The following is a 26,113-nucleotide window of genomic DNA, read 5'->3' on the forward strand; positions in this document are numbered from 1 at the left end:
AATTCGTCGTCGGGGTTCGCTCCTTTCGACCCATTGGAGCCAGAGGCCCCGGAGTCTACTCGATGCGATTGCTCTCGGGAGTGGCGAACACAAGTGTCACACCGAAACGGGGGCACGCGGCAAGGCGTGAGCCACGACGTTTGAACTCCCTTTCCGGTAGCGCACAACGAAGTCGTACCGCTGCAAAGTCAACGCCCAGCGCGCGAGGCGGCCCGAGGGCTCGCGCAAGCGCTTAAGCCAGACTAGCGCCATGGGGTTCGTTTCCTCCACCAATGGCACTATGTTGACATAGCATGTCAAGCTACCGGCGAGCGAAATCTCGAGTGGCGTCCCGAACTTAAAAGGCAGCGGTAGCCACTACGAGGGTTGCAAATGGTAGTAGGGCGCCGAAAGGGACGACCCTGTAACCACCGCTTGGGAAGTCATTCACGATACCCGTGCGCGCGAGAAAGACGCGACCGAGAATCACGGGCAGGGAAAGACCAGGGAGATGCACAAAGCGCTGTCAGCGCGCGCGATTCTCCCGGCGCACAACCAACCGCGAAGCGCCGCACGAAACAGCGATGCTGCTCGCGAGATGGAAGGCCGTGTTTTGCCTGGAGCTGTGCCGCAGTTGTGTGCAGCGGCTCCGAGGCAGGCGCCGCCGTTCGAGGGTCGTGCGCCTGTATCTCCGCCATGCACGCCGGACCCAAAGGGGCCAATAAACGGCACAGCGAAGAGTAGGGTTTCCGCACCGACGGACACATGATGCCTCATGCGACAGGCAAACGAATCGACAACGGAGCACGGTGGCTCACATTTGCCGAAAGCGTCGCCCAAGCGCGCACGAGGAAAATGATCGTCGGAAAACGCGGACGACATCGTCAACCCTTTACGCTCGTGACAACGATGGGCCAGCGAGCGTATGAATGCCAGCACCATGTGTCCTAGGTAGGGACGCTCTGGTGCGGCGGTTTGGACACTCAGCTGTGCTGCTAACAAAGAAAGGACAGCGAGCGGAGACGACGCATTGGAGAGGCCCGAAAGCACGTGCTCCGCGTGTGTCTCGAACAGCTGAGAAAACCCGAGACTGGCTAGGCTAGGACTGTAGTCCACATTCGAGCGGTCATCACCAAAGGAGGCCCCAAGACGGGATCTCTCCCGGTGGCCGAAAGCCGAGGGCCGCTAAGGCGAGCTTACCTCGTGCTGCCGGCGTCGTCCGCATCGAACGAGATCAAGTCCGTCGCCACGGGATCGAGCAGGAACGAGCGCCTCGAGGGGGACTGCTCTGATGCCATGCCGAAACCAAGTTGGGCGCCAGTTATGTGGAGATAGGTTTGCGAGACGCTTACCCTACGAGGCGACCGGCAAGGGACGCGACGTTCTCCACTGCCGCAGCGAACAAAGACGCTACGGCCGGGTTCGTCGATTCTCCGGCACGGCGCAGAAAAGGCACTCGAGGCAGGAGGTCAACAAACAACACGGGTTTATTAACCCAAGATGCATCACAGTACGACAGTCACGGGCTTGCAGGCCGTAAAGGGAACTCCGCAAGACCGATCGAGTACGCTTGCCAGCGGCGCTAAGACTACCACACAAAGGGCAGCGGTTGAGCACACGAACGAGAAGCCGCCTGCTAGAGCAGCGCGTCAACCTCTCGTGCTAGCCTGCGAGCATCTGCCGCCGCGAGCGAATCGTCGGGCGCATCTTAGCTCGTAGGAGAGGAGGATGTCACCAGCGGCCCAATGGGGAATGGCGCTGCGTTGTAACGTAAGCCCGCGCAGCACGCCAGCGTAGCGTGCCCGGACATGCCAGCGCGGGACGGAGCCGACGCTTGCCCAGACAAAGAGGCGCCCTGGCCGCCATCTTGGCGATTGCCGGTGCCTAAGTGCGCCCGGGCTACGCGGCCGGCACGCGCGCGGCAGCTGGGGAACGAGGCGCCAGGTAGGAGGACGTTCTCGATCCCCACAAGCTATACAGTTGAAACTCGATTGAACGAAGTGATTGGGACCCGTGAATTATTTGTTAAATCGGGAACTTCATAAAAATCGAGAGAACGACAAATTTGTTGCTTAGTGAGAAAGCTGGTGATTTCCACTTGCGAGCGCTTCTTGAGCAGTGGGAGCACACAACCCTTGTAGTTGTCCAGCGAAATCAAAGCGTCCTCGGCACCCTCGTGGGGATGCCTTAACCGCCTCAGCTAACCGCCTCAGAAGGTCGACGGCGTCCATCATCTGGCTTGGTGTGAGCACGGGAGCTTCGACAGTATCTGGATCATTCGCATCTTCAGACTCCTCTTGTGTGCTGGAAACAAGCTGAACTATCTCCTCGTCATCGATAACTTCTGTTATGTCAGTGTGCGCATCTGCATCGGCGTTCACAAAGTCGTAGAAGTTCTGATCTGTGGCCACCTTGTCACGCCGACGAAGCTCTTTCCAACAACTGGGCGATGCCTCTTCCTGCTCGTGTGGCGGGCTTGTGGAGCCCGATGCAGCCTCGAAAGTAAAGCGCCAATGCTGCCTTCTGTTGCACGCGAGATCAAGCACCTGCCGCTGCTTTCGCCATCTGGTGGAACTGACCCAAAGCCTGGAAAGAAATGCGTCGTTCCGTGCAGTTTTGGTTTGTAGTTTCGTAAGAACCAAAATGAGAATGCCTCCACTGCGTCGATTGTACTGCTCCTACGCTGGCAGCACACTGCCAGACATTCTAGACACTCTAAATTTGGAAAAACCTCTTTTTCGATGCATCTTTTTTCCCGGAATGCTTCATTAAATCGGGTTTGGCAGCGACGTTTGTTTCGTTAATTTGAATTCATCCATCACCTGGCTTGGTGTGAGTATGGGAGCTTCGACAGTACGTGGATCATTCGCATCTTCAGACCATAGGTCGGCAAAAAATGTGGAGCTCACTCAGTTTCACTCATGAAATATATTTTGCCCTTAGGTCTCACTCGGACTCGGACTCATCAAAATTTTCCTTATCCGGATTCACTCGGACTCAGACTCTTTTCCTTAACCGAACTCACTCGAACTCAGACTCACGAAAACGTTAATCACTCAGAATCACTCAGACTCAGGCTCACGACTCGATCTAAGTCTGAGTGAGTCGACTCACGAGTCCGTTAGCGTATATTTTACTTTTTCAACCATAGCGTCAATGCTCTTTGAACACCAAAATCTCACATAATTGGTGCTCTGCTTGGCGCCTTTTAATCTTGTACCTTCAAATACAAGTTATCAATAGTTATAATCCAGAAAGGACGCCTTAATTGAAAGGACTTGCACGAGATATCTTTATCAACTTCCCGTGACATATATTGCCGAAGGAAGGTCAAAAGAACCTTCCCACCCCACCCCTCCGTAATTCACGTCTCCGATCAATAAATATTGAGATAGCGTATGAAAGCTAGTGCTTTGAAGTATGTGTGAGCAGCTGTGAGTACAAACGTAAGCCGACATAAGGCTGACAATAGTGCTGAAGTTGAGTAAATTGGACCATATGTTGGCAAAAAATGTGGGGCTCACTCAGACTCACTCAAGAAATGTATTTAGCGCTTTCAGCTCACTCGGACTCAGACTTACCAAAATTTTCCTCATCCAGACTCACTCTGACTCAGATTCACAAAAATTGTCCTCAACCGAACTCTCTCGGACTCAAGACTCACGAAAACATTACTCACCCGGACTCACTCATACTCAGATTCACGGCTCAATGCGAGTCTGAGTGAGCCTGAGTGAGTCGACTCATGAGTGAGTTTGCCGGCCTATGCTTCAGACTCCTCTTGTGTGCTGGAAACAAGCTGAACTATCTCCTCGCCATCGAGAACTTCTGCTATGTCAGTGTCCGCGTCTGCATCGGCGTTCACGAAGTCGTCAAAGTTCTGATCCGCGGCCACCTCATCACACCAACGAAGCTGTTTCCAACAACTGGGCGATGCCTCTTCCTGCCCGTGTGGTGGGCTTGTGGAGCCCAATGCAGCCTCGAAAGTAAAGTGTCAAAGCTGCCATCTATTGCATGCGAGATCAAGCACCTGCCGCCACTTTCGCCATCTGGTGGAGCTGACCCAAAGCCTGGAAAGAAATGCGTTGTTCCGTGCAGTTTTGGTTTGTAGTTTCGTAAGAACCAAAATGAGAATGCGTCCACTGCGTCGATTGTACCACTCCTACGCTGGCAGCACACTGCCAGACATTCTAGATGCTCTAAAATTGGAAAAAACCTCTTTTTCGATGCATCTTTTTTCCTGGAATGCTTCGTTAAATAGGGTTTGGCGGCGAAGTTTGTTTCGTTATTTCGAATTCGTCAAAGCGTTAAACATATGGGCAACTGTAAGGGGAATCCGAATTTGTTCGTTAAATTGGAAAACGTGTTACATCGGGAAATTTGTAAAATCGGGTTTCATAATATAGAATTTCAACTGTAGTTATTTTTGCACATTTTGTGAAATTTCATCCAAGAAGAAACGTTGTGAACCAGTGTACAGCATTTTTTTAACAAAGTGAATAAGGCATAGGCTTGCTTTCTGCTATGGTGTTAATTAAGCTGTTTACGTGCGTTTTGTACCCACTGGGAAAAATCCTCACCAATACTATAGGTGGTACCTCTTTCAACTTATGAGTGTTAGTAAGGATCGCCTCTTTCGTCTCAAGGGCACCAGGTAAGGCAAAATCTGAAAAAAAAGAACTTTGTTTTCTTTTTGCAATTTGGGAAGGGTGTCCCTTTGTGTATATTTTCCACATTCATGCTTTTCTTAAAAATTATTTTTTGTGGCTGAAAACCAGTTTTTCCAAAAGCAAGTAGTGAGTGAACACGCACCTTGTACAAGGCCCTCGTATGTGCTCCATGCTTACGGTCTATTTATGCAAAAAAAAGAATTTCGTGTACGAAAGCCAAAATGCTTGTCTGAAGTTAGCTGTGTATAGGAAACTGTCGGGTAACTTCTAAGGCAGTCCGAAGAAGCTGTGCGCCTTTTTATTCACACTTGTTCTTCAGAGTGCATCTGTTCGAGTGCTTTCAGCTCCTAGCTTCGTTACACCTTGTGTCTGTTGTGCCCCTCGATAAGTTGAGATGCTGAGGGTAAACGAGGTCTTCAGCAAGTGTAAATTTCCTGGCAACCAATACAGTTCTCTCGTAAATGAAAATAAATGTCGACGACGTACCAAGGTGCTGAACGCTGAACGAGCAAGCTCTTCATCGTTGAACCTCTCAGCCTTTCCAGTGTCCTTCGAGGCGAATCGTATGCAGGGTGACAAAGGGTATGCTCTTATGGACGTGAATACTATTTGTGATGCGATTAGGTCAAATTTTGCAAGCAAACTGTGTGGTGCAAGTGTTGAGCTAATGGGAATTGCATCACAGAGTCTTTGTTGTTTTTGTGTAGGCTTCAGAGTCTTAAGGATTGCGACATCGGATGTTGTTCTTTCTTTTAATGATGGCAGTATCGCACGAGCCAAAATTCTGATGTAATTAGGATTGAAGCCTGACCAAAATACTGTCAACTTGCTGAAAAAGTTGACCACAATCGACAATGTATTACGGATAAAGCTCCACGACAGCTTTCAGAAGAAGCAAGGCAAGCAAGACGAGAGGCTCTAAAGTGCTAAATTGACTTTGGCAGTGATTGCGAAGCTTGTAGGCGCTAAATAAAATGGTTGAACGGTGATTGTGGCAAAGCATGTTTGCTTTTCAGCTGTTTTCTAGCTTTAAACTCGATTTTTTCAAAATCATGTTTTTTTATTACTGAGGTGCCATTATTTCCTATGTATTCCAAGATAACCAGTTGACTGTTTTTTCTTGTATTCTGCATAAATGCATACAGTACTGAAGCAGAATTGAAATTATGCACATTTTTTGTGTTACAAGTTTTCAAAGATGCAAATTAACTCAGAATTTAGGTCCTAGTGGTAAAAACTTCATCAAAATGCTAATATTAGTGAGATTTAAATAAATCTGCTTCAGTTTAAAGAGCGGAAAATTTGGATGAAAATGAAATATGTATTATGTGGATATCCCTTTTATTCACTCAGAAAACAGCACCTCAAAATGGCCAAAAATGCGTGGGACGTATAGGGCTTACCCTGTGGCCTTAAACAAAGCCTGACAATGAGGGGACGATTACACCCAAGGTTATGGTGACTGAAACGATGGCTTTTTTCTGTTTGTTTCGTGTCAGGTGTTATGCTTAGTTATTCGGCACAAAGCTGAATGATTGTTTCTTCAGGGTGTGCTTGCAGTTCTGATGAAGTGTTAGGTTGTTACAACAGGAATGATTCTCAGCATCATCAAAACGGCTTTCTAATTAGAGACACGGCACACAGTTTCGGCGTTATCAGTCTGTACGGTTGCAAGGTACGGCCTCAAGTGCTCGATGTTCTGACACTGGGCTTCCAACAGATGCCACACATTTAGCAACGTGCACAATAGTTTTATTAGTGGTACAGGGGTGGTACAGCTGCGCCAATTGCACCAAAACTGCAATATTTCCCAAAATTGTGCAACACTGCTCCAAAACTCAGATCGACAGTGGCAAATTTGTTTTCTGTCCAGTTTTAGCAGAACCTGGCAGCGGCATAAACAACTATGATTCTGCTTCGTCCACAATATCGAATGTAACGTTTCAAATGAAACTGGAATCAGGAAAAGTAGAGCTGACATGGGACTAAGACGCTTATATGGCGCCCCCGCTTCCTCCCAGGTAGCTACAGTGCACATGCACTGCAGCAGACGAGTGCTCATGGCTACACACGGCACGCTGCCTTCCTGAAGACTGCATCCCTTCTGCTTGATCATGCAACGTGGTCGTGCTGACAAAACTTGCCACGTATTTGGACACCTGTTCAGGGGGCCTTGGTTCCACTCTTTGTTAATTTCTTGCAACTTGGAATTTTACCATGTGAATAACTGTCACATGGAACATTTGCCCTAGCTGTCATAAAGTAGTTTCTTAACAGTACTTTGGTTCTGTGATATTCCGTAAATAAAAAAGTATTTTGACCAGCTGCTCCAAAACACAGTTTTTCTGCTCCAAAAACTGCTCTGAAAGCTATCTGAGCTGTCCCACCCCTGGTGGTAGCAAGTTGTGCCTTAATGAGCTGACTTTATTGAAGCCGCATCAGATCCACTGCCACAAAGCTTGGAAGGTCATCAAACAGTTTTGGTGTCATGCTGTAGTGCTTGAAGAAGAAGAAGACGTTACATCCGTTACATCCCTTCCGCAGGTCATCTGCCATTCACATAAGAGTTTTGAACTGGCTATTGTACAAACCTCACAGGCATGACTGCAAATGGTGCTGTGGTCTTTTTATGCTGGCCACTGGTAAAGGAAACAATTTTCATTTGTATTGCTGAACTGATGGTAGTTTTGCTTACCAGTGTCAGAAAAGCGGAGAGCTGCAGGTTGGATTTTTGTTTTTCCTCTCCTTTCTGAGACAGGATTTATTGTAATGCACACCTCTGCTCTGCAAACACAAGATCAGCAGATTACACTTGTTGCGACTGAGTTCTCTAATTGAGCGCTCTGGAAAGAGCACATCTCACAATCTTCAGGGACACGCATTGTTCAACAATGACAAACTTGACTGACAGTGATTCCTCAGCAGTGGCTTGACTAAACACCATGACGCTGAAAAATGAAGACTGCTTAAGGCTGTGTGCTAAAGCGCTTCTTGTTTTCTCTCCAAAAACGTGGGCCACCAACGTCCACATTGCTGACACTGTTGTTGCTCATGTCTCAACCCTAACAATATAAGCAGGAAGGTCAGGGTCTCTACCAACCTGGAAAAGTCAGGGAATGGTCATGGAATTTTCGAAAAACCTGGCTGGGCCATGGAAACTAAGCGATTGCAGTCTGCACAACCATCTCAGAAATCACAGGTCATTGCTGTTGATCAAAGCTTAGAAAGTCACCTTTTTGTCTGCAACCACAGTAAACAACTAGGCAGAAGCGTTAAAAAGCAAGGAAGGAAGTGCATAAACATTGCCTCTCCAGATCGCACAGCATATCTTGATTCTCAGGCATGATGTTACTCATGCTGATAAATCTGTGCTTGTCTTGGCCACAATCTTGGCTTGGCATGAAGGCGTTTTGGCTAGACCAGCGGCATTATCAGCAGAGGCTCGCCGGGCTGGGTCATCCTCATTCATTGTGATGCAAATGCAGATATCCTGCACACTCATTGCTCGTAGCTCATATCATGGGGAGTAACACGGCATAACGGCAGTGAAGTGTCAGTCATTTATGCTTCTAGAGACTGCATAATCAAATCTGCCAATATTTTTGTGCATGGTGTCCACAGAAGGGCACATAAACGATGTATGCACACCAGCCTCCTTGATTGCTGCATAATATATCCCACAGGTTGCTGTCAAAGTTGGGTAATGCGTCATGCATGGGGTCGTAGCTCTGAATGTGCTCATTGAGCCAAGAGGCTTATGAGTGGCCAAGGGAGGGTTTGCTGTATGCCTCGCTGGTGCTTCGGTTCCAGCCACACACAGTCTTACTGTGCACGTGCCAACGTCCCCTTCCCATGGCACAAGTAATCGCAGCTACGGTGGGTTCAGGTGACTAAGGCAACCGGCTAGGTCACGGTGGTAGAATAGGAGAGGTGGCTAGACGAGCGTCGCAAGTGAGTCGCCGAACTGCTCGAGTTGCTCGTGGCCGCCACTAGGTTTGCGACGGGTTTGTGGGCCGAAAGACGTGCATCGCAAGCTTTCGCTGTGCTGTAAAGGCCGGTTCCTATAGCTATTTTTCTGCCTTTAAAACGGCTTGTAGTGGCTGTCTGCCAGCTTCGCCCGCAAATGTTAGTGTACCGGGCTTTATGGAGCTTAAAAATTTCTAATCGGCATGGGTAATTTCAATAAGACTGACGCACCTACGCGCCTACATCCAGCCATGATGATCAACTGGTTGAACGCTTCTACGAAGACGTAGAATCAGCAATGAGTAAGGTAAAGACACAGTATACTGTACTGATGGGCGACTTTAATGCAAAGGTAGGCAAGAAGCAGGCTGGAGATCATGGCATCGGCTCTAGAAATGCCAGAGGGGAGTTACTAGTAGAGTTTGCAGAACGCAACGATTTACGGATCCTGAATATCTTCTACAGAAAACGAGCTACTCGTAAGTGGACGTAGAGGAGTCCTAATGGCGAAACTAAAAATGAAATAGACTTCATAATGTGTATCCACCCAGGCATTGTACAGGATGTGGAAGTAGTTAACAAGATCCAATGCAGTGACCATAGAATGGTAAGATGTAGAATTCGACTAGACTTGAGGAAGGAACGGCAGAAACTGATAAGCAAGAAGCCGATTAATGAACTAGCTCTGAGAGGGAAAGTACAGGAATTCAGAGTTTCACTTCAGAATAGGTACGCGGCCTTAACCGAGGAAACCGACCTTAGCGTTGACGCAATGAATGATAATCTGACTAGTATCATTAAGGAGTGTGCAGTGGAAGTCGGGGGTACAGTCGTTAGACAGGACACTGGTAAGCTATCCCAAGAGACGAAAAAGCTCATTAAGAAACGTCAAGCCATGAAAGCCTCAAATGCAACAGACAAAATAGAGCTGGCGGAGCTTTCGAAGTTAATTAATAGGCGTAAAGGAGCCGACATAAGAAAGTATAATATGGAGAGAATTGAGCATGCTTTAAAGAATGAAAGAAGCCTCAAAGCTATGAAGACAAAACTGTGCATAAGCAAAAATCAGATGTATGCATTAAGGGACAAGGAAGGCAAGGTCACAACCAATAGGGATAGAATAGTTGAGGTAGCGGAAGAGTTCTACAGAGATCTGTACAGCAGCCGAGACAGTCAGGATGATAACGTAAGAAGCAGTAATAGCCCAGAGGAATCTGACATCCCACCAGTATTGACAGGAGAAGTAAAGAAAGCCCTAAAGGGAATGCAAAGAGGCAAAGCCGCTGGTGAGGATCAGATAACATCAGACCTGTTGAAAGATGGTGGAGAGATTATGTTAGAAAAACTGGCCACCCTGTATACGAAGTGTCTCTCGATGGGGAGGATACCAGAATCTTGGAAGAATGCCAAGATCATCCTGATCCATAAGAAAGGGGACGTCAAGGACCTGAAAAATTACAGGCCCATTAGCTTACTGTCCATTGTCTACAAGCTATTTACAAAAGTAATTGCTAATAGAATTAATAAGACATTAGAGTTCAATCAACCAAAGGACCAGGCAAGATTTCGTACAGGCTTTTCAACAATAGACCATATTCATAATATCAATCAGGTGATAGAGAAATGCGCGGAATACAACCAAGCCTTATACATAGCCTTCATGGATTACGAGAAGGCATTTGATTCGGTGGAGACATCAGCAGTCATGCAGGCACTGCGGAATCTGGGCATCGACGAAGCCTATACAATGTGGGAATCGAGCGCGCCCTTCCCTTTGGCGCCTCGTTCCCCAGCTAGCGCGCGTGTTGGCCCCGCGCGGCTCGAGCGCCGGGAACCGCCGTTAATCGGCAGACCACGGCGGCAGCGCCAGGCCTCTTTGTCTGGTGCAAGCCATGCGTCAGCTTCCCGGCGAGTGAGCACGCGTCCGGGCATGCCTCGACATGCTCACATGCTCACGCCACCAAGCTAGCTTACGTCACTGCGCAACGCCTGTCTTCATTGGCCGCCAGTGACAACCCCCTTCCCCCTTGAGCTCGCTTCTGTCTGGCGTGGGCTTGCCCGGGGGAGATGCTCTCAGGCTGGCACGAGAGGTTGACGCGCTGCTCTGGCAGGCGGCTTCTCGTTCGTGTGCTCGACTGCTGCCCTTTGTGTGATAGTCATAGCGCCGCTGGCAAGCGTACTCGATCGGTCTTGCGGAGTTCCCTTTACGGCCTGCAAGCCCGTGACTGTCGTACTGTGCTGCATCTTGGGTTAATAAACCCGTGTTGTTTGTTGACATCCTGCTTCGAGTGCCCGTTCTGCGCCGTGCCGGAGTCGACGAACCCGGCCGTAGCGTCTTTGTTCGCTGCGGCAGTGGAGAATGTCGCGTCCCTTCACGGTCGCCTCGTAGGGTAAGCTTTGTGCTAAACCTATCTCCACAACAAACATAATAGAAGAAATCTACAGCGGATCCACAGCCACTATAGTCCTCCATAAAGAAAGCGACAAAGTCCCAATAAAGAACGGCGTACGGCAGGGAGACACGATCTCTCCAATGCTATTCAGTGCATGTTTACAGGAGGTTTTCAGGGCCCTAGATTTGGAAGAATTAGGGATAAGAGTTAATGGAGAGTATCTCAGTAACCTGTGATTCACTGATGACATTACATGGATGAGTAACGCGGGAGACGAATTACAGCTCATGACTACTGAACTGGATATGGAAAGTAGAAGTGTAGGTCTGAAAATTAATATGCATAAAACTAAAGTAGTGTGAACAATCTTGACAGAGAACTGTGCTTTGCGATAGGGGGCGAGACACTGGAAGTTGTAAAGGAGTACGTCTACTTAGGACAGGTAGTAACCGCGGAGCCGAACCATGAGAGTGAAATAACTAGAAGAATAAGGATGCGATGGAGCTCATTCGGCAAGCATTATCAAATCATGAATGGTAGTCTACCACTATCCCTCAAGAGGAAGGTATATAACAGCTGCATCTTACCGGTACTTACCTACGGAGCAGAAACCTGGAGACTTATAAAGAGGGTTCAACTTAAATTGAGGACGACGCAGTGAGCGATGGAAAGGAAAATGATAGGTGTAACCTTAAAAGACAGGAAGAGAGCAGAGTGGGTCAGGGAACAAATGGGAGTTAAGGATATGATAGTTGAAATCAAGAAGAAGAAATGGATATGGGCCGGGCACGTAGCACGTCGTCAGGATAACCGGTGGTCATTAAGAGTAACTGACTGGATTCCAAGAGATGGCAAACGTGTGAGGGGGAGACAGAAAATTAGGTGGGTAGATGAGATTAAGAAGTTTGTAGGTATAACGTGGCAGCAGAAAGCACAGGACCGGGTTGATTGGCCGAACATGGGAGAGGCCTTTGCCCTGCAGTGGGCATAGACAGGCTGATGATGATGATGATGATGAGAGTGCCGATCGCAGGGGATGCGTGTGTATTTTTTTTTCCCTGAAGTGTTAAAATTCCCACCGGTGAGTGTACAGAGTAAAAAATGGTTGCTTTTCACGTTGTCGTATGTAGAGATGGGCTTATGGGTGTTGTGAGTGTATGATTTCTGGCTGCAACGAAATTTAACTGTCATCATTGCTTAGTGTATGTGTGTGTGCCAACATTAGTTTCGAGAAAAAAATACTGTTCCTGCATATTCGTACATTTAATGGACTTCTCATCCACATTGCAATGAGCAAGAAAAAGCAGATGTACTTGATCGTGAACATGTCGAAAAGATCTTTATTTCAGACGTATCCAGCAAAGTGAACAGACAGACAGACAATGAACTTTAATGTGGTCCTGAGGGGCAACTCGGAAAGCCCCCTTACGGGGGAGGAGCCGCCGCGGGCAACTCCCACGTCGGGACGGGCAGGCCATGCCTGACCGCCATGTCGCAGGCCCTCTGGACGGCCCGTAGCTGAACGGCGAGGTCGGAGCTCTTGAGTGCCTTCTGCCACTCTTCTTCTGTGGTTAGATGATTGTGCTGCTGTAACGAGGGACACCACCAGAGCATGTGTTCTAAAGTGCAGAAAGCATCTCCACAATCCGGACAATCAGACTCGAACGAGTCCGCGTACCTGCTGACCTTGGCTAGGCTGGGATAGGACCCAGTTTGCAGCATACGAAAGGTGGAAGACTGAGGCCTGGAGAGCCTGGTGTGCGGCGGGACATATACCCTCCTGCCGAGCTTATAGTGTTTCGTGACCTCGTTGAACGTGTGGAGCGAGTCCTTGTGGAGCCCCGCGTCCGCACCCGCGAGCAGCGTTTCCCCGGCGCGGTGGATGAGTTCGCGTGCACGGGCATGGGCCAGCTCGTTGGCATTGGGAATGACGGGGGAGACCTGAGGCCCCATGTAGGCCGGGAACCAAGTGATGACGTGGGGGACGACGCTTCTGCCACAGAGCAGGGAAGCCACCTCCCTCGAGACCGAACCCGACGCGAAGGCCCTGGCCACCGCCTGGGAATCCGTGTAGACCTGCGGCCTGCTCCCGTGCCGGAGGGCGAGAGCTACCGCCACCTGTTCTGCCAGTGCCAGGGACGAGCCCCACACCGATGCGGCGTTAAGGAGGTTTCCCCTTTAATCTACCACGGCCGCCACGAACCGGTCGGACGAACCGTACAGAGCGGCGTCGACGAACGTGACCGATCGCGTATCGCCGGCGACGGATTTGAGAAGCGTGGCCGCCCTGGCCCTTCGCTTGCCCGCATTGTGTTGTGGGTGCACGTTGCGCGGGATCGGCGAGACTGTGACGGCCTCCCGCGTTTGCGCGTCGAGCGCGCACCGCCTCTCCCTGATGGCAGTGGGATTGCAGCCGAGCACCTCCAGGACCCACCTCCCCGCAGGCGAGGAAGAGAGCCTGGCGACCTGGGCAGTCTGCTGTGCCTTGACAACCTCGTTGAGGGTGTTGTGGACTCCCAGCTGCATAAGCTTCTCCGTGCTGGCTCCCATGGGGATGGATGCCTAGCACCTTCTTGATGCTCTTACGCATCAGCGCCTCGAGCTTTGACCTTTTGTATCTGTGCCAGCGATGCGTGGCAGCCACATATGTGATATGACTCATTAGGAAGGCGTGGTACAACCTGAGGACGTTTTCTTCCCCCTCAGCCCTCCGCGGCTGTTGGAGACCCTGGTGATGAGCCTGACCATGTTGTCCGTTTTGGTGGCGATACGTGCGATACAACCGTTTGCCTCGATCAGTATACCGAGTACGCGGATGACCTCAACTCTTGGGATGACCTGTCCGATGGCTGTGCGAATGGAGATGTCGACCTTCCCCAGAGGGACCTGCCCCTTGGGTATGCGCCCCCTCCTCGTCGGGCGATACAAAAGAAGTTCGGACTTGGACGGGGAGAGCCGGAGCCCCGTGCCCTTCAAGAATTCCTCCGTGCAGCTGTTCAAGAATTCTTCCATGTGACCTGTCTGAAGTCACACTGCAAGCACAAATCTGCGCAAAGAGCTCGTTCTAAACAATGGCAACTCTTCAGTGTTATTCACAACCTTTCTGGTTCTGAAAAGTGAGAGACGTAAAAATGCAGTTTAAATGCTCATGATGCACGGCGGCCACGAGCTTTCAAACGCGCCGGAGTGGAGAAACCGGCACACAGTACTTCTGCTGCCACCTTGCGGAGAAGTGGCGGCAACTCCAGCGCTTTCGTGACACATGCAGCGCATTGGCGAAGCAGTGGCCACCTCTCCTATTCTACTACCGAGGTCAACAATAACATTTTATTGCTATCATTGCTGCAGTAGCAATAATGCGACAGCGTCACTTAGTGTAGAATACAAAGGCCTTTCATCTCATTTCGAGTACCCTTTCCCGCAAGAGTGAGGATTACTGTGCGGAATTGAAGGGGTTCTTAGAAAAGGGGCACAGTGCCTGTTGGTGTGTGTTACCCCACAGGGCTTACAAGCAGAGAGGCCAGGCCGTTCACATGTTCAAGTGTGCTCGACAGGCACTGCACAAGCTTGTTTGCGAATCTTCGGTCACACAATGCAGAGAGGCCAGGCCGTTCACATGTTCAAGTGTGCTCGACCGGCACTGCACAAGCGTGTTTGCGAATCTTCGGTCACACAATGCAGTGCTTGGAAACACTGTGGCTCGGTCTTTGTACAAGTGCTCATGAAGAACTACTGCTATTTGGGAAGATGGTACTTTGCATTTCACGTGGAAATTTCTCTGAGGAGTGAGGATATTTAATAAACGACGAATGTACAGTGTGCTTGACTAGGCTGGTTGGTGCATATTTAAAGAGAATTTCTTGTGCAAAACATTAAGAACGTGTGATTCATAGCACAGGGGTTTAGTCCATGATGGAGTGTTCACAGCCATTCGTGTGGCAGATGTTGATGTTGAAGACGAGACGATCGAAGCATTGCAGAGGACGAAGCAGGAATGGTTGAGCTTGTCGGACATTAAGAGGCAGAATCTTGTAAATTGTAGACGCAAGCACTCGTGAAACATGCACAGTTTTAAGTCTCCATGCTGGAGCAAGAAATCGAGTCCTTGAAATGCAAATAAACCAGCGGTTCTGCTTGTAGATGTGTGGGAGTGATTGTGTCATTTAATAGGGCTTTTAATTGTAAAAGAATCCTTTCAGCTAAGGGAACGTAATAAAGCAGTATGGTTTCCCCATCTTTTATGAACTTCTATTTACCACTTGAGGGCTCATTTCCAGTTTTCCAAGCAGGCTTACTAGTTGGGAACTGTGCTTAGAGTACCTGTAAAAGTCAAATCAGTAGACACCCTGATCGTAGCGAAAACTTTTTTTTTGTGTGGTGGTTGTGTGCAGGCATAATGCTTGTGTAGATGCAGACAAGCCACCCGAAAGGACGCCCTAAACACTTGGTGCGCCCATGCTGTGGCAGGTATGAGGAGGATGTACGTCATGTTAAAAAGTGGCATTTCTTTATTTCCTTTTGCATGTATATAATAGGAGGTTTGTAAATAATGAGGTGTACAATCAGTAACTCTGTATGAGAACTGTGTCTGGCAAGGCACGGGAGAGCGCATATGTGTGGGTTGAGCCCCTTGTGAGGTGCGCTAGAGCTACGCATGTGTTTAGAAGGGGCCCAGCTTAACTCCTACTGTGCAGATTTATGCAGTGTGGTCGAGTGATATGTTTTGCTGGTGCTGTGTAATCTCTGTAAATATGCAGCAGAAGCATGGTCCTTTTGCAGGCAAGATTGGCACGCAGCTTGTGTTGCCATCGAGGACGAACCTCTACGATATGCAGCGCTTGAAACTTTGCGGTGACCTCGGCCAGGTGCTGTTTACGGTGAGCCCACCATGGATTTAGTCCTTATTTGAGAAGAATCTAGAAAATGAGCTTCAACATAGTTACTGCATAGATTAGCCTTCCAACTCTACCCTCATGGCTTTCCCAATTTTTGTGTGCATAAAATGTATACACTGGAACATGGTTGAGCGGCAAAATTTTGTTGTTATCAGGAATAGTTGTTATAAAAAGTAGCAGAAAAAAACAAATCTTTTAGTTTTGTCTTCTGCACTCCTTCATGCAGTGCAGCATAAGGACTAAGCTCTGAAGTTAATTTGCAACGTAAGCACCTTCACAACAGTAATCATTCACAGCATGGCTCTGGTTGTCAGTGTAGACCAAGTCACTGTTGTGTTAGAGGTCTGCTCCCAGCCATGTCTGTTGCTGCTTGGTGAAAAGGCTCAGGGATGACAACTTCAGGCATGAATTAAGTCTTCCAACCAAAAGAGTTATCTTAGCATTGTGTCCACACTTGCGGACAGGACGATCTAACCCAGAAAACATATTGCGCTCCTTTAAGAACATTTTTCCAGTGCTTCTTGCTTGATTACCTAAATGTTGAGAATCCACTTTGCGTGAATATGGCGAATTCTGAGCCAACAGGCACAACAAGTGGCATTTTCGGCAGGGGCTCTTTACTGTGGATTTGCTGTACCCTGGCCAGTGGTGGTTGTATGTAATGGTAGAGGATTGCGGTGTGGCCACCTTGACAACTCAGGTGGCCTGCTGCTGCATACCGAGGCTCAAGTGCATCTACTGTGACATCATGGGAACAATGGCAGGAAAGTGCCAGACATCTTCATGTCAAACAAACATTGTCTGGCTGCTCATATGAAGCATTATTCTGACACAGAATTTTGCCTTGCCGACGCCCATCTTGTGGCCGTCTGCATCAGGATACAGTGAAACCTCGGTGATATTGCCACGCCCACTTCTTGTTTTATTTTGATGTTTTTTGGGTTTGACCAGCAAGGACGGTTATCAACGCTCGAGGCTGTCTGCGAAGCAGTGTTCGAGAAGCTTCTCGATTGTAGTAGATCGTTTTGTTAAGATTTCGCACCGCACGCGAATGTTCCAGCTTTATCGCGAGATAACGCCGCCACCAGCGATATCGCTGGAAAGTTCGATAGCGCCTGTATAAAACCCGACGCACTTGACCGCTTGTCAGTTGATCGACGGTAGAAGCTCTGTTCACCGCTATCAGTGTATTGCTGTAGTTTAACTTTCAGTTTCCCGGCCACAAGTTCGGCCAAATAAACAGTTTCATCTCGGACGTGCTGACTGCTGTCTTCATCGACGTCACGACCACGTGACATCTGGTGGAGGTGCTGGGTATCGATTCCAGTACCTCTCGCCGGTCGCCGGTCGCCTAGCCTGTATCCGGGAAACTAAGGGCAGCAACCGATGGAGGTCCGGTTGCTGTACAACGAAATGCCGAAGATCCTCCGCGGCCGCCGCCGACGACAACGCGACGAGACCTTCAGACGACGCAAACCGGACGGAGCCCTCACGACGAAACTTCGCGGCCCAAAGAAAACCTGACGACGCAACGTCGAAACAGCAGGACAAATCGACGAAGCCGTGATCCGACGCCACGACCTAACCGCACTGCAAGACGACGAACTAGCGACCTCGATGTTCTTATCGATGGCCACAGCGTCACAGCTCTCGTTGACACCGGAGCCGACTATTCCGTCGTCAGTGGGCCATTCGCCACCAAGCTGAAGAAACTAAAGACCGCTTGGAGTGGACCCAAAATCCGGACAGCTGGAGGCCACCTGATAACGCCGATTGGTGTCTGCACGGCGAGAGTCACCATCAATACATAACTTGCAACTACGTCACATCGCGGAACTCTGGGATACGATTCCGTGGCATGCGCCGCCATTACCGGGCACATGGCAGCAGACGACACCGACTCAATCTGTGCGGCTCTCGCATTTTCCGTCAACGCTGCCACAGCGGCAATTTGTGCGATATTTCGCTGCTGCACGAGAAGCGTAAATCAATAATAATAAGAAGAAGAAACAGACGTGGGGACGTACTGTTTGCCAAACGTGATCACAAACACGTGCGACCGCACGAAAGAGCTGTCCGAGAAGCGGAGCACATGGCTTACTACGCGCGTAAACAGGAAGGACCTCAGACGTTGCGCAACGTTTGTGTGTGCGGGTGTCCCTTCATAACAGGCAAGTAATGTTTCCGAATCTCCTCACCTTTTCGCCGAGTGTATCACCACGGAGTTATGCGCGATGTCAATTTTTGTCGAAACATGAAGCACCGAATTTAACACAGCGATCGCACCTTGGTTTTCGGGAGGCCCTTTTAGCTCTTCGGTGAAACGAACCCCGACTGGGCGCCAAACATGTTATTGGGCCATGGTTTTATGCAGCAATCAGCAACGAAATCTGTGCAGTTTGAGTGCCGCAAAATGCAGGCGCCGAAGAGCGCCGTTGTAGGAGATTCGTGAAAAGTTGTTTCAATCATTACATGCGACACCACTGACGACACTGCAGGCTGCATAATGTCCTGAACGATTCTCGCTCGTCATAAGCGCAAGGCAAACAATCAAAACACGCGCACTACGCCAAACGATCTGCGCACAAACGTAAACACAGCGCGGCCACTGAGACGTATGTGCTCTGTGATGGCGGACGGAAGACAGGAACTGACGTCACTTGCAAGTTATGTATAACCGGACTTATCCTGCGAGCTTTGTAATTCTACAAAACTGCTCCAGGGATGTGATACTCGGAATGGACTTCCTAAGTGACCACGGCGCCGTTATCGATCTGAAGTCTGAGTCGATAACACTAACCTCAGACAAAGTGCTCCCGCCCCACGCGACGCCAGGGAACCATGCACTGAATGTGATAGAAGAGCAGGTAACCGTTCCGCCGCGCTCCAGTGTCATTATTTCCGTCGGCACAGAAAATCTTGCGAACCTTGAAGGCGTGATCGACGGCGATCAGCAACTACTCCTGAACCGTCAAATTTGCGTCGCGAGAGGTATCGCTGAGCTGCATGATGGTAAAGCAAAGGTACTGCTGACAAACTTCAGCCACGAATATAGGCACCTCAACATGGGTACGACGGTTGCCTACATCGACGAATGTGTAGCCGCCAGCGATGCTCTCGCCCTCTTCGATGCTGCCGAACCTGCTTCGACGAATAGAGGTCCTGAAACGGATTTTGACGTCAACCCGAGCCTTCCGAAGGTCAAGCAAGACCAGCTCAAAACCCTGCTCCTGCAATACAAGGACAGTTTCTCGTCGTCATCGCGGGTCCGACAAACGCCCCTTGCTAAGCACCGCATTATAACAGAAGAAAATTCTCGACCACTCCGTCAGAGCCCCTACAGAGTTTCGACTCGAGAGCGCGATGCGATAAAGGAACAAGGTGACGAGATGCTGCGCGACATCATCCGGCCGTCCAAGAGTCCGTGGGCGTTACCCGTGGTGTTAGTGAAGAAGAAGGACGGGACACTGCGCTTCTGCGTTGATTATCGGCTCCTGAACAAAATCACGAAGAAGGACGTGTACCCCCCTCCCACGGATAGACGACTCCCTGGATCGACTTCACAACGCGACATACTTTTCGTCGATGGACCTCAAGACCGGCTATTGGCAGATCGAAGTAGACGAAAGAGACCGAGAAAAGACCGCTTTTATAACACCCGACGGCCTCTTTGAGTTCAAGGTCATGCCTTTCGGTCTTTGCTCGGCACCTGCGACGTTCCAGCGCATCATGGACACCGTACTGGGCGGATTGAAGTGGCAGACGTGCCTTGTGTATTTGGACGACGTCGTCGTCTTTTCGTCGACCTTCGACGAGCATCTCCGGAGGCTTGAGGCAGTACTTCAAGCAATCAAGACCTCTGGGCTGACCCTGAAGCCAGAAAAGTGCCGATTCGCGTACGACGAGCTCTTGTTTCTGGGTCATGTGATCAGCATGTCTGGAGTGCGCCCAGACCCGCGGAAAACAGCTGCCATCGCCGACTTCGCGCCACCCACCGACAAGAAAGCCGTGTGCCGATTTATCGGCTTATGCACCTATTACAGACGCTTCGTCAAAAACTTTTCACGGATTGCCGAACCACTGACGCTTCTCACGAAGACTAACGTGGAATTCAGGTGGGAAACAGCAACTCAAACGACGCCTGCAGACGCCACCCATACTTGCGCATTTCGACGATTGCGCCGATACGGAAATACACACCGACGCAAGCAGCATAAGACTCGGTGCCGTCCTTGTGCAGAAGACTGACGGGCTTGAAAGGGTTATCAGTTATGCTAGCCGGTCACTATCCAAGGCAGAAGCCAACTATTCCACAACAGAAACGGAATGCCTTGCCGTCCTTTGGGCTACGTCAAAGTTTCGCCCCTACCTTTATGGCAGGCCCTTCAAAGTTGTCAGTGACCATCACGCCTTATGTTGGCTAGCTAACTTGAAGGACCCTTCAGGTCGTCTGGCACGATGGAGTCTGAAGCTTCAAGAATTTGACATTACCGTCGTGTACAAGTCCGGACGAAAACACTCTGACGCCGACTGCCTGTCTCGTGCCCCTGTCGACGCGCCGCCGCAAGACGACGACGATGACTGCTTCCTCGGAACTATAAGTGCCGACGACTTCGCCGAAAGGCAACGAGCCGACGCGGAACTGCGGGGCCTTATGGAGTACCTCGAGTGCAAGACCGCCGTTGTTTCGAAGGTATTCAAGCGAGGACTGCCGTCGTTTTTCTTACGGAATGGCGTTCTCCTGAAGAAGAACTTCTCGCCACTTCGAACCGACTACCTTCTCGTCGTGCCCTCATCATTGCGACCAGAAGTCCTCCAGGCCCTGCACGACGACCCGACGGCTGGACACCTCGGTGTTTCCCACACGCTCGCCAGAATACAGGAAAAATACTACTGGCCACGCATTGCTGCCGACGTCGCCCGCTATGTTAAGACTTGCCGAGATTGCCAGCGACGGAAGACACCGCCGACTAGGCCAGCAGGACTTCTGCAGCCAATCGAACCACCTCACCGGCCGTTCCAGCAAATCGGGATGGACCTACTGGGGCCGTTCCCGACGTCGACTTCCGGCAACAAGTGGATCGTCGTAGCAACTGACTACCTCACCCGCTATGCCGAGACAAAGGCCTTTACCAAAGGCAGTGCCGCGGAGGTAGCCAAGTTCTTCGTGGAGAACATCGTCTTGCGTCATGGCGCCCCAGAGGTCCTCATCACCGACAGAGATACCGCCTTTACTGCGGACCTAACTCAGGCGATCTTCAAATACGAGACGAGCCACCGCCGCACCACCGCCTACCACCCGCAGACCAATGGCCTCACGAAGCGTCTAAATAAGACCATCGCTGACATGCTGGCCATGTACGTCGACGTTGAGCACAAGACGTGGGACGCCGTCCTTCTGTACGTGACCTTCGCTTACAACACGGCTGTCCAAGAAACAACGCAGATGACGCCGTACAAGTTGGTCTACGGAAGGAGCCCGGCGACGTCACCGACGAACAAAACCTCGACGCCGCCACTTATTTACAACGTGCCGAAGAAGCTCGACAGCTCGGCCGCCTGCGCATCAAGACCCAGCAGAGGGCCGACAGCCGTCACTATAATCTTCGACGGCGCTTCATGGAATACCAGCCCGGCGACCGTGTTTGGGTTTGGACACCGATACGCCGACGTGGGCTTAGCGAAAAACTCCTTCTGTGATACTTCGGGCCATACAAGGTTCTGCGACGTCTCGGTGCTGTTGATTACGAGGTCATCCCGGATGGCATTACGAACTCCCAGCGACGCCGCGCACGACCTGAAGTCGTCCATGTCGTGCGCCTTGAGCCCTTCTTTGCGCGTTAGCGAACCTGGGGACTCTTTTTCCTTTGTTATTGTAATTTATTTATGTATGTACTTGTTCTTTTCTCTTCTTTGTTCTTTCACAAGCATCGGGACGATGCTTTTTCAGAGGGGGCAATGCCACGCCCACTTCTTTTAATTTTATGTCTTCGGGTTTGACCAGCAAGGTCGGTTATCAACGCTCGACGCTGTCCGAGAAGCAGTGTTCGAGAAGCTTGGCGATTGTAGTAGATCGTTTTGTTAAGATTGCGCGCCACACGCGAATGTTCCAGCTTTGTTGAGAGATACAGCCGCCACCAGCGATATTGCTGGAAAGTTCGATAGCGCCTGTATAAAAGCCGACGCGCTTGACCGCTTGTCAGTTGATCGACAGTCGACGCCCTGTTCGCCGCCATCAGTGCATTGCTGTAGTTTGTCTTTCAGTTTCCCGGCCACAAGTTCGGCCAAATAAAGAGTTTCATTTCTGACGTGCTGACTGCTGTTTTCGACGACATCATGACCACGTGACAATATGAACTTTACTTAGTGGTGTTAGTTATCTCTGATGCTGTGAAATTACTCTTTCGAAGCTATATTTTGATCTATAGTTAACTGGTGTTATTTTATTGCTGCTGGTTATCTGCTTTATTTTCTTTATTTGGTACTGCTTTTTGTGTATGCGCTGTTCGATGCAATATATAAATTTTCATTATATTAGCAGAAGCACTGCTGTGTAAACATGCCAACTATTAATTTTTATCATACTGCATTGTTAGAATATCTTATTTACACTGACGTGTTTAGAACCTGGGCCTTCATCCCAGTCAAACTGTTGTTAACATTTCAGCCACCGAGCAATTGTATCCTATTGTGTTCTCGAAGATTTTAGTGAATGTACATAAATAAATGTTAGCTTTTGCTTTTCACATCCTTTGATTGGTAGCTGATGCAGAGCACAGTTAAGGGGAACAGTGCAGGTACCGATGGCTAACAGGCACACCGAAGACAAACGCAGTGCTGACTTTCAACAAAATTGTTAGTTTGCTTTTGCACAGCCATTTATACTGAACACTTCACAAAAAAAGTTATCGTAGCTGCACACAGCTTCTTCTCAAGTCGCTATCGCCCTGGTGTCTTATCAAGGAAGTTCAACTCTTTTTCCCACAAGGCTACACTGACATGCAGCTAATGCAATTCTAACCTGTACGTAATACGGCGGGGGCCTCGATGATTCCTCTTGTAAGAGTTGGCTTAGATCGAGGCGAAATCTTGCAGATATGTCATCGAGGAAGCCGCTGTCTGGATGACTGATGGGAGAAATTGCAATGCACAGAAACGTTGGGGCTGAGCAATGATTGGAATCTAGTGATCATGCGCGGCCTCGATATCTATTACGTTGCACTTACCTAAGCAGAACACCGTGCATGTTTATTGGAGTCTTGAGCTACTGAAGGAAGCGTATGTGCCATCTAACAAGGTTCATATCTCGGACTTCCAATCTACTAAGTCAGGCGTTGATAAAACAAGAGAAGAAAGTGGAAGGGAGTAAAACATAGTGAAAACACAACGCATAAGTTTCCCATCTCCCTGCCCCCCCGAAGGAACTCGCTTTTCGTGGCTGCCCCCCCAGTAAAAAAATCCTGGCGCCGCCGCTGCCGTCCCCCCCCGATCACGAACCACATCTAGGCCAGATCTCAAAGTGCCTGTGCCCAAAATTTCTAGTCAAAATTTGGCTTTTCTTTCTTTCCCACATATTGATTGCACCCCAAACTGGGTGCATGACACCCATGACGATTTTCAGGTTCCCACAAGCAAAAGCATGGCCCTGAAGATTACTATTTGCAATCTGGTGATGGCATCTGTGACATAGTAGTTGGCAAAAGTGAGGCCTCCAAGATTTGTCTCTTGCTCAGAGCTGTTGCATTGCCGTGGGCTCATCAATGGAGGTGCTTCCATGCCATGCTTCCGATGGTCTGATTGCATTGCCTTTGTGTTTTTTTAATCATTCTAATGCACCCTGCCATGAACGAGAGCCAGAGAACTTTTGAGGAAATCCATGTGTGCTTTGTTTTCTTCTGGCTTGCCGCTGCAATTGTGAATTTTCATGTTGTTTCGAGGAAACGCCCCCCTCCACTTTTTCGAGATTTCGGTAGTTTTGTGTTGTTGAGGGGGGTGGCTTGCTCGACATTTTATTGCAATAGCAATTATATGGACAGTCTCGGCTGGGTTTTGCGGCTGCCGTCATGCACCGTATAAGTATGTATATATATATATATATATATATATAAAAGTCCCAAAGAAAAATAATTCAGAAAAATGCTTCCGAAGCGCGGAATCGAACCAGCGACCTCTCACTCCGCAGCACGTTGCGCTAACCACTACGCCACAAAGCGCAGATCCTTCAGGCAGCTAACGGTGAGCATTATATACACACCCTTTACCGCTGGCAGGACTCGGAGACAGCAAGCGCCTATAGGCGTTTCTTCATTACCATTGAGATGGCATGAGGAGCGCAACGGGCGCATTTAAAAGTCGTCGGCCAGCTCGCTTGCTTCTTTCTAATATTTGTGCAGGGAGAACCTTGCCCTTCCGCTGTCTGCTCGCGCGGTAGTTGCTCCCGGGGGTTAGATGCTTCTGCAGCGTAGCAGCGCGTCCATCACATGCCGCTTTTCTTACTATCGCATTCATTGCTTCGCCCTTGCAGCGAAACTGTGATTTTTCATAGTAATACTAAATAGATAGAAAGTCTGAAGTTGTCCCATTGGATTTGTCAAATTGCATGTTTTTCAAACCGATCTACAACTTTCTCTTTGGAATTTTTCCCCAGCTTTGTTGCTTCAAAAGATAAGTAACGAAACATGCCTAATTCAGCAATTAAGCAGAACACAAGAAATGGTCTGACCTTCTCCATGCAGTAGTCAGCAACATGCATTTGGTCGCATCATGATAGAGTGCATCGGCATATTTTTAAAGTCTGGCTAGAGTTAGCTGGGGCACCCTGTGTATCATCCTATCATGGACAATTATTTTGTAGGTGCCACTAAAGGGGGGAAGAGGTTTTTTAAAATTAATCAAGATTCCCTTTACCAAATTTAATGAAACTACACAGTCTTGTTTAGTTTTCTTTGCTGATTCCAAATATGCAATTATTCTTCAAATATGTTCATTAGTTACAAAGATAATTAAAATTAATTAGCATTATTTCCGGGAACAATGAAGCAAGAACTACTCATCGAAATTTTGCTTTAGGCGCATAGCCAGATACTAGGAAACATAAGCTTCACAGGGGTAGGAATACTTTTTTGATGTGCAAACTATTAAGAATTATACAGCATATCAAAGCTTTCTGTTCAACTAGGGTGGCGATGCGGGCTTGTTGGTTCATCGTACTTGAGAAAGAGGTAGCGCCCTTATTTCTTAATAGTTTGCACATCAAAAAAGTATTCCTACCCCTGTTAAGCTTATGTTTCCTAGTATCTGGCTATGTGCCTAAAGCAAGATTTCGACGAGTAGTCCTTGCTCCATTGTTCCCGGAAACAATGCTAATTAATTTTAATTAACTTTGAAACTAATGGACATATTTGAAGAATAATTGCATATTTGGAATCGGCAAAGAAAACTAAACAAGACTGTGCAGTTTCATTAAATTTGGTAAAGGGAATCTTGATGATTTTTAAAAACCCTCTTCCCCCCTAAAGTGCTTGAGCTTCATGTGGTCCTCCACAAGTATCTGTAAGGCATGCCGTGCCGTCTCATCTGGCACCAAAGCTTCATTGACATTGTTTTTTTACATTGCAGCCATTCAACCTGAAAGATGAACTGAGCATTGCCAAAGCGATGAAGTATTCCAATGTGGTCATCAACCTTATTGGAAAGGATACAGAGACTAGGTATATGCATGCATATTCATGAATTTCTTGGTTTGATTGCCAATAGCCACTGCATAAAGTGCATTGTGTTTGCCTGCAGTCCATGGTGTTGTCCTACCTTCTATTGCAGCCAATATGTGCAAGATCCTTTGAATGTTGGGGATTTTTTTCGACTACGATTGTAGGAAGCTTTTCTTCTTATTCTGGCATCAAGCACGTGAGCTAGTTGGAGAGGCAGAGGAGGAAGGAGGTCGAACAAAGAGACTTTAGCAGACGCTAATTAATGACCTAGTTTTTATAACTGTGTTTTGCAGCAATGGACCTGTAACGAAGGCACGCCATTGTTCCATTCGCATCAGAATCCAGCACTATTGATGTTGCCTTGAAGATAGAGCACTTCACGAAGGAAGAGCAGCCGCATAGTACGACTGGGCACATCTCATCACTGTAGGAGTAGGGGTTGATAAAAAATTTCTGTGGCATGAATATTGGAATGAAGAATGTCTGCCGTAGCAGTTCAC

General features: G+C 48.9%; 1 protein-coding gene across 1 annotated transcript in view; it reads left to right on the forward strand.

Moving 5' to 3' along the window:
• The window catches only part of LOC119381023 (uncharacterized), a 168,971-nt gene that overhangs the window by 33,196 nt on the left and 109,662 nt on the right, over positions 1 to 26,113 (forward strand). The window contains 2 exon segments of the mRNA XM_049412129.1: positions 15,788 to 15,885; positions 25,522 to 25,613. Coding sequence (XP_049268086.1) covers positions 15,788 to 15,885; positions 25,522 to 25,613 — 190 coding nt within the window.

Source organism: Rhipicephalus sanguineus, chromosome 2, assembly GCF_013339695.2.
Source record: "Rhipicephalus sanguineus isolate Rsan-2018 chromosome 2, BIME_Rsan_1.4, whole genome shotgun sequence".
Lineage (NCBI taxonomy): Eukaryota > Metazoa > Arthropoda > Arachnida > Ixodida > Ixodidae > Rhipicephalus > Rhipicephalus sanguineus.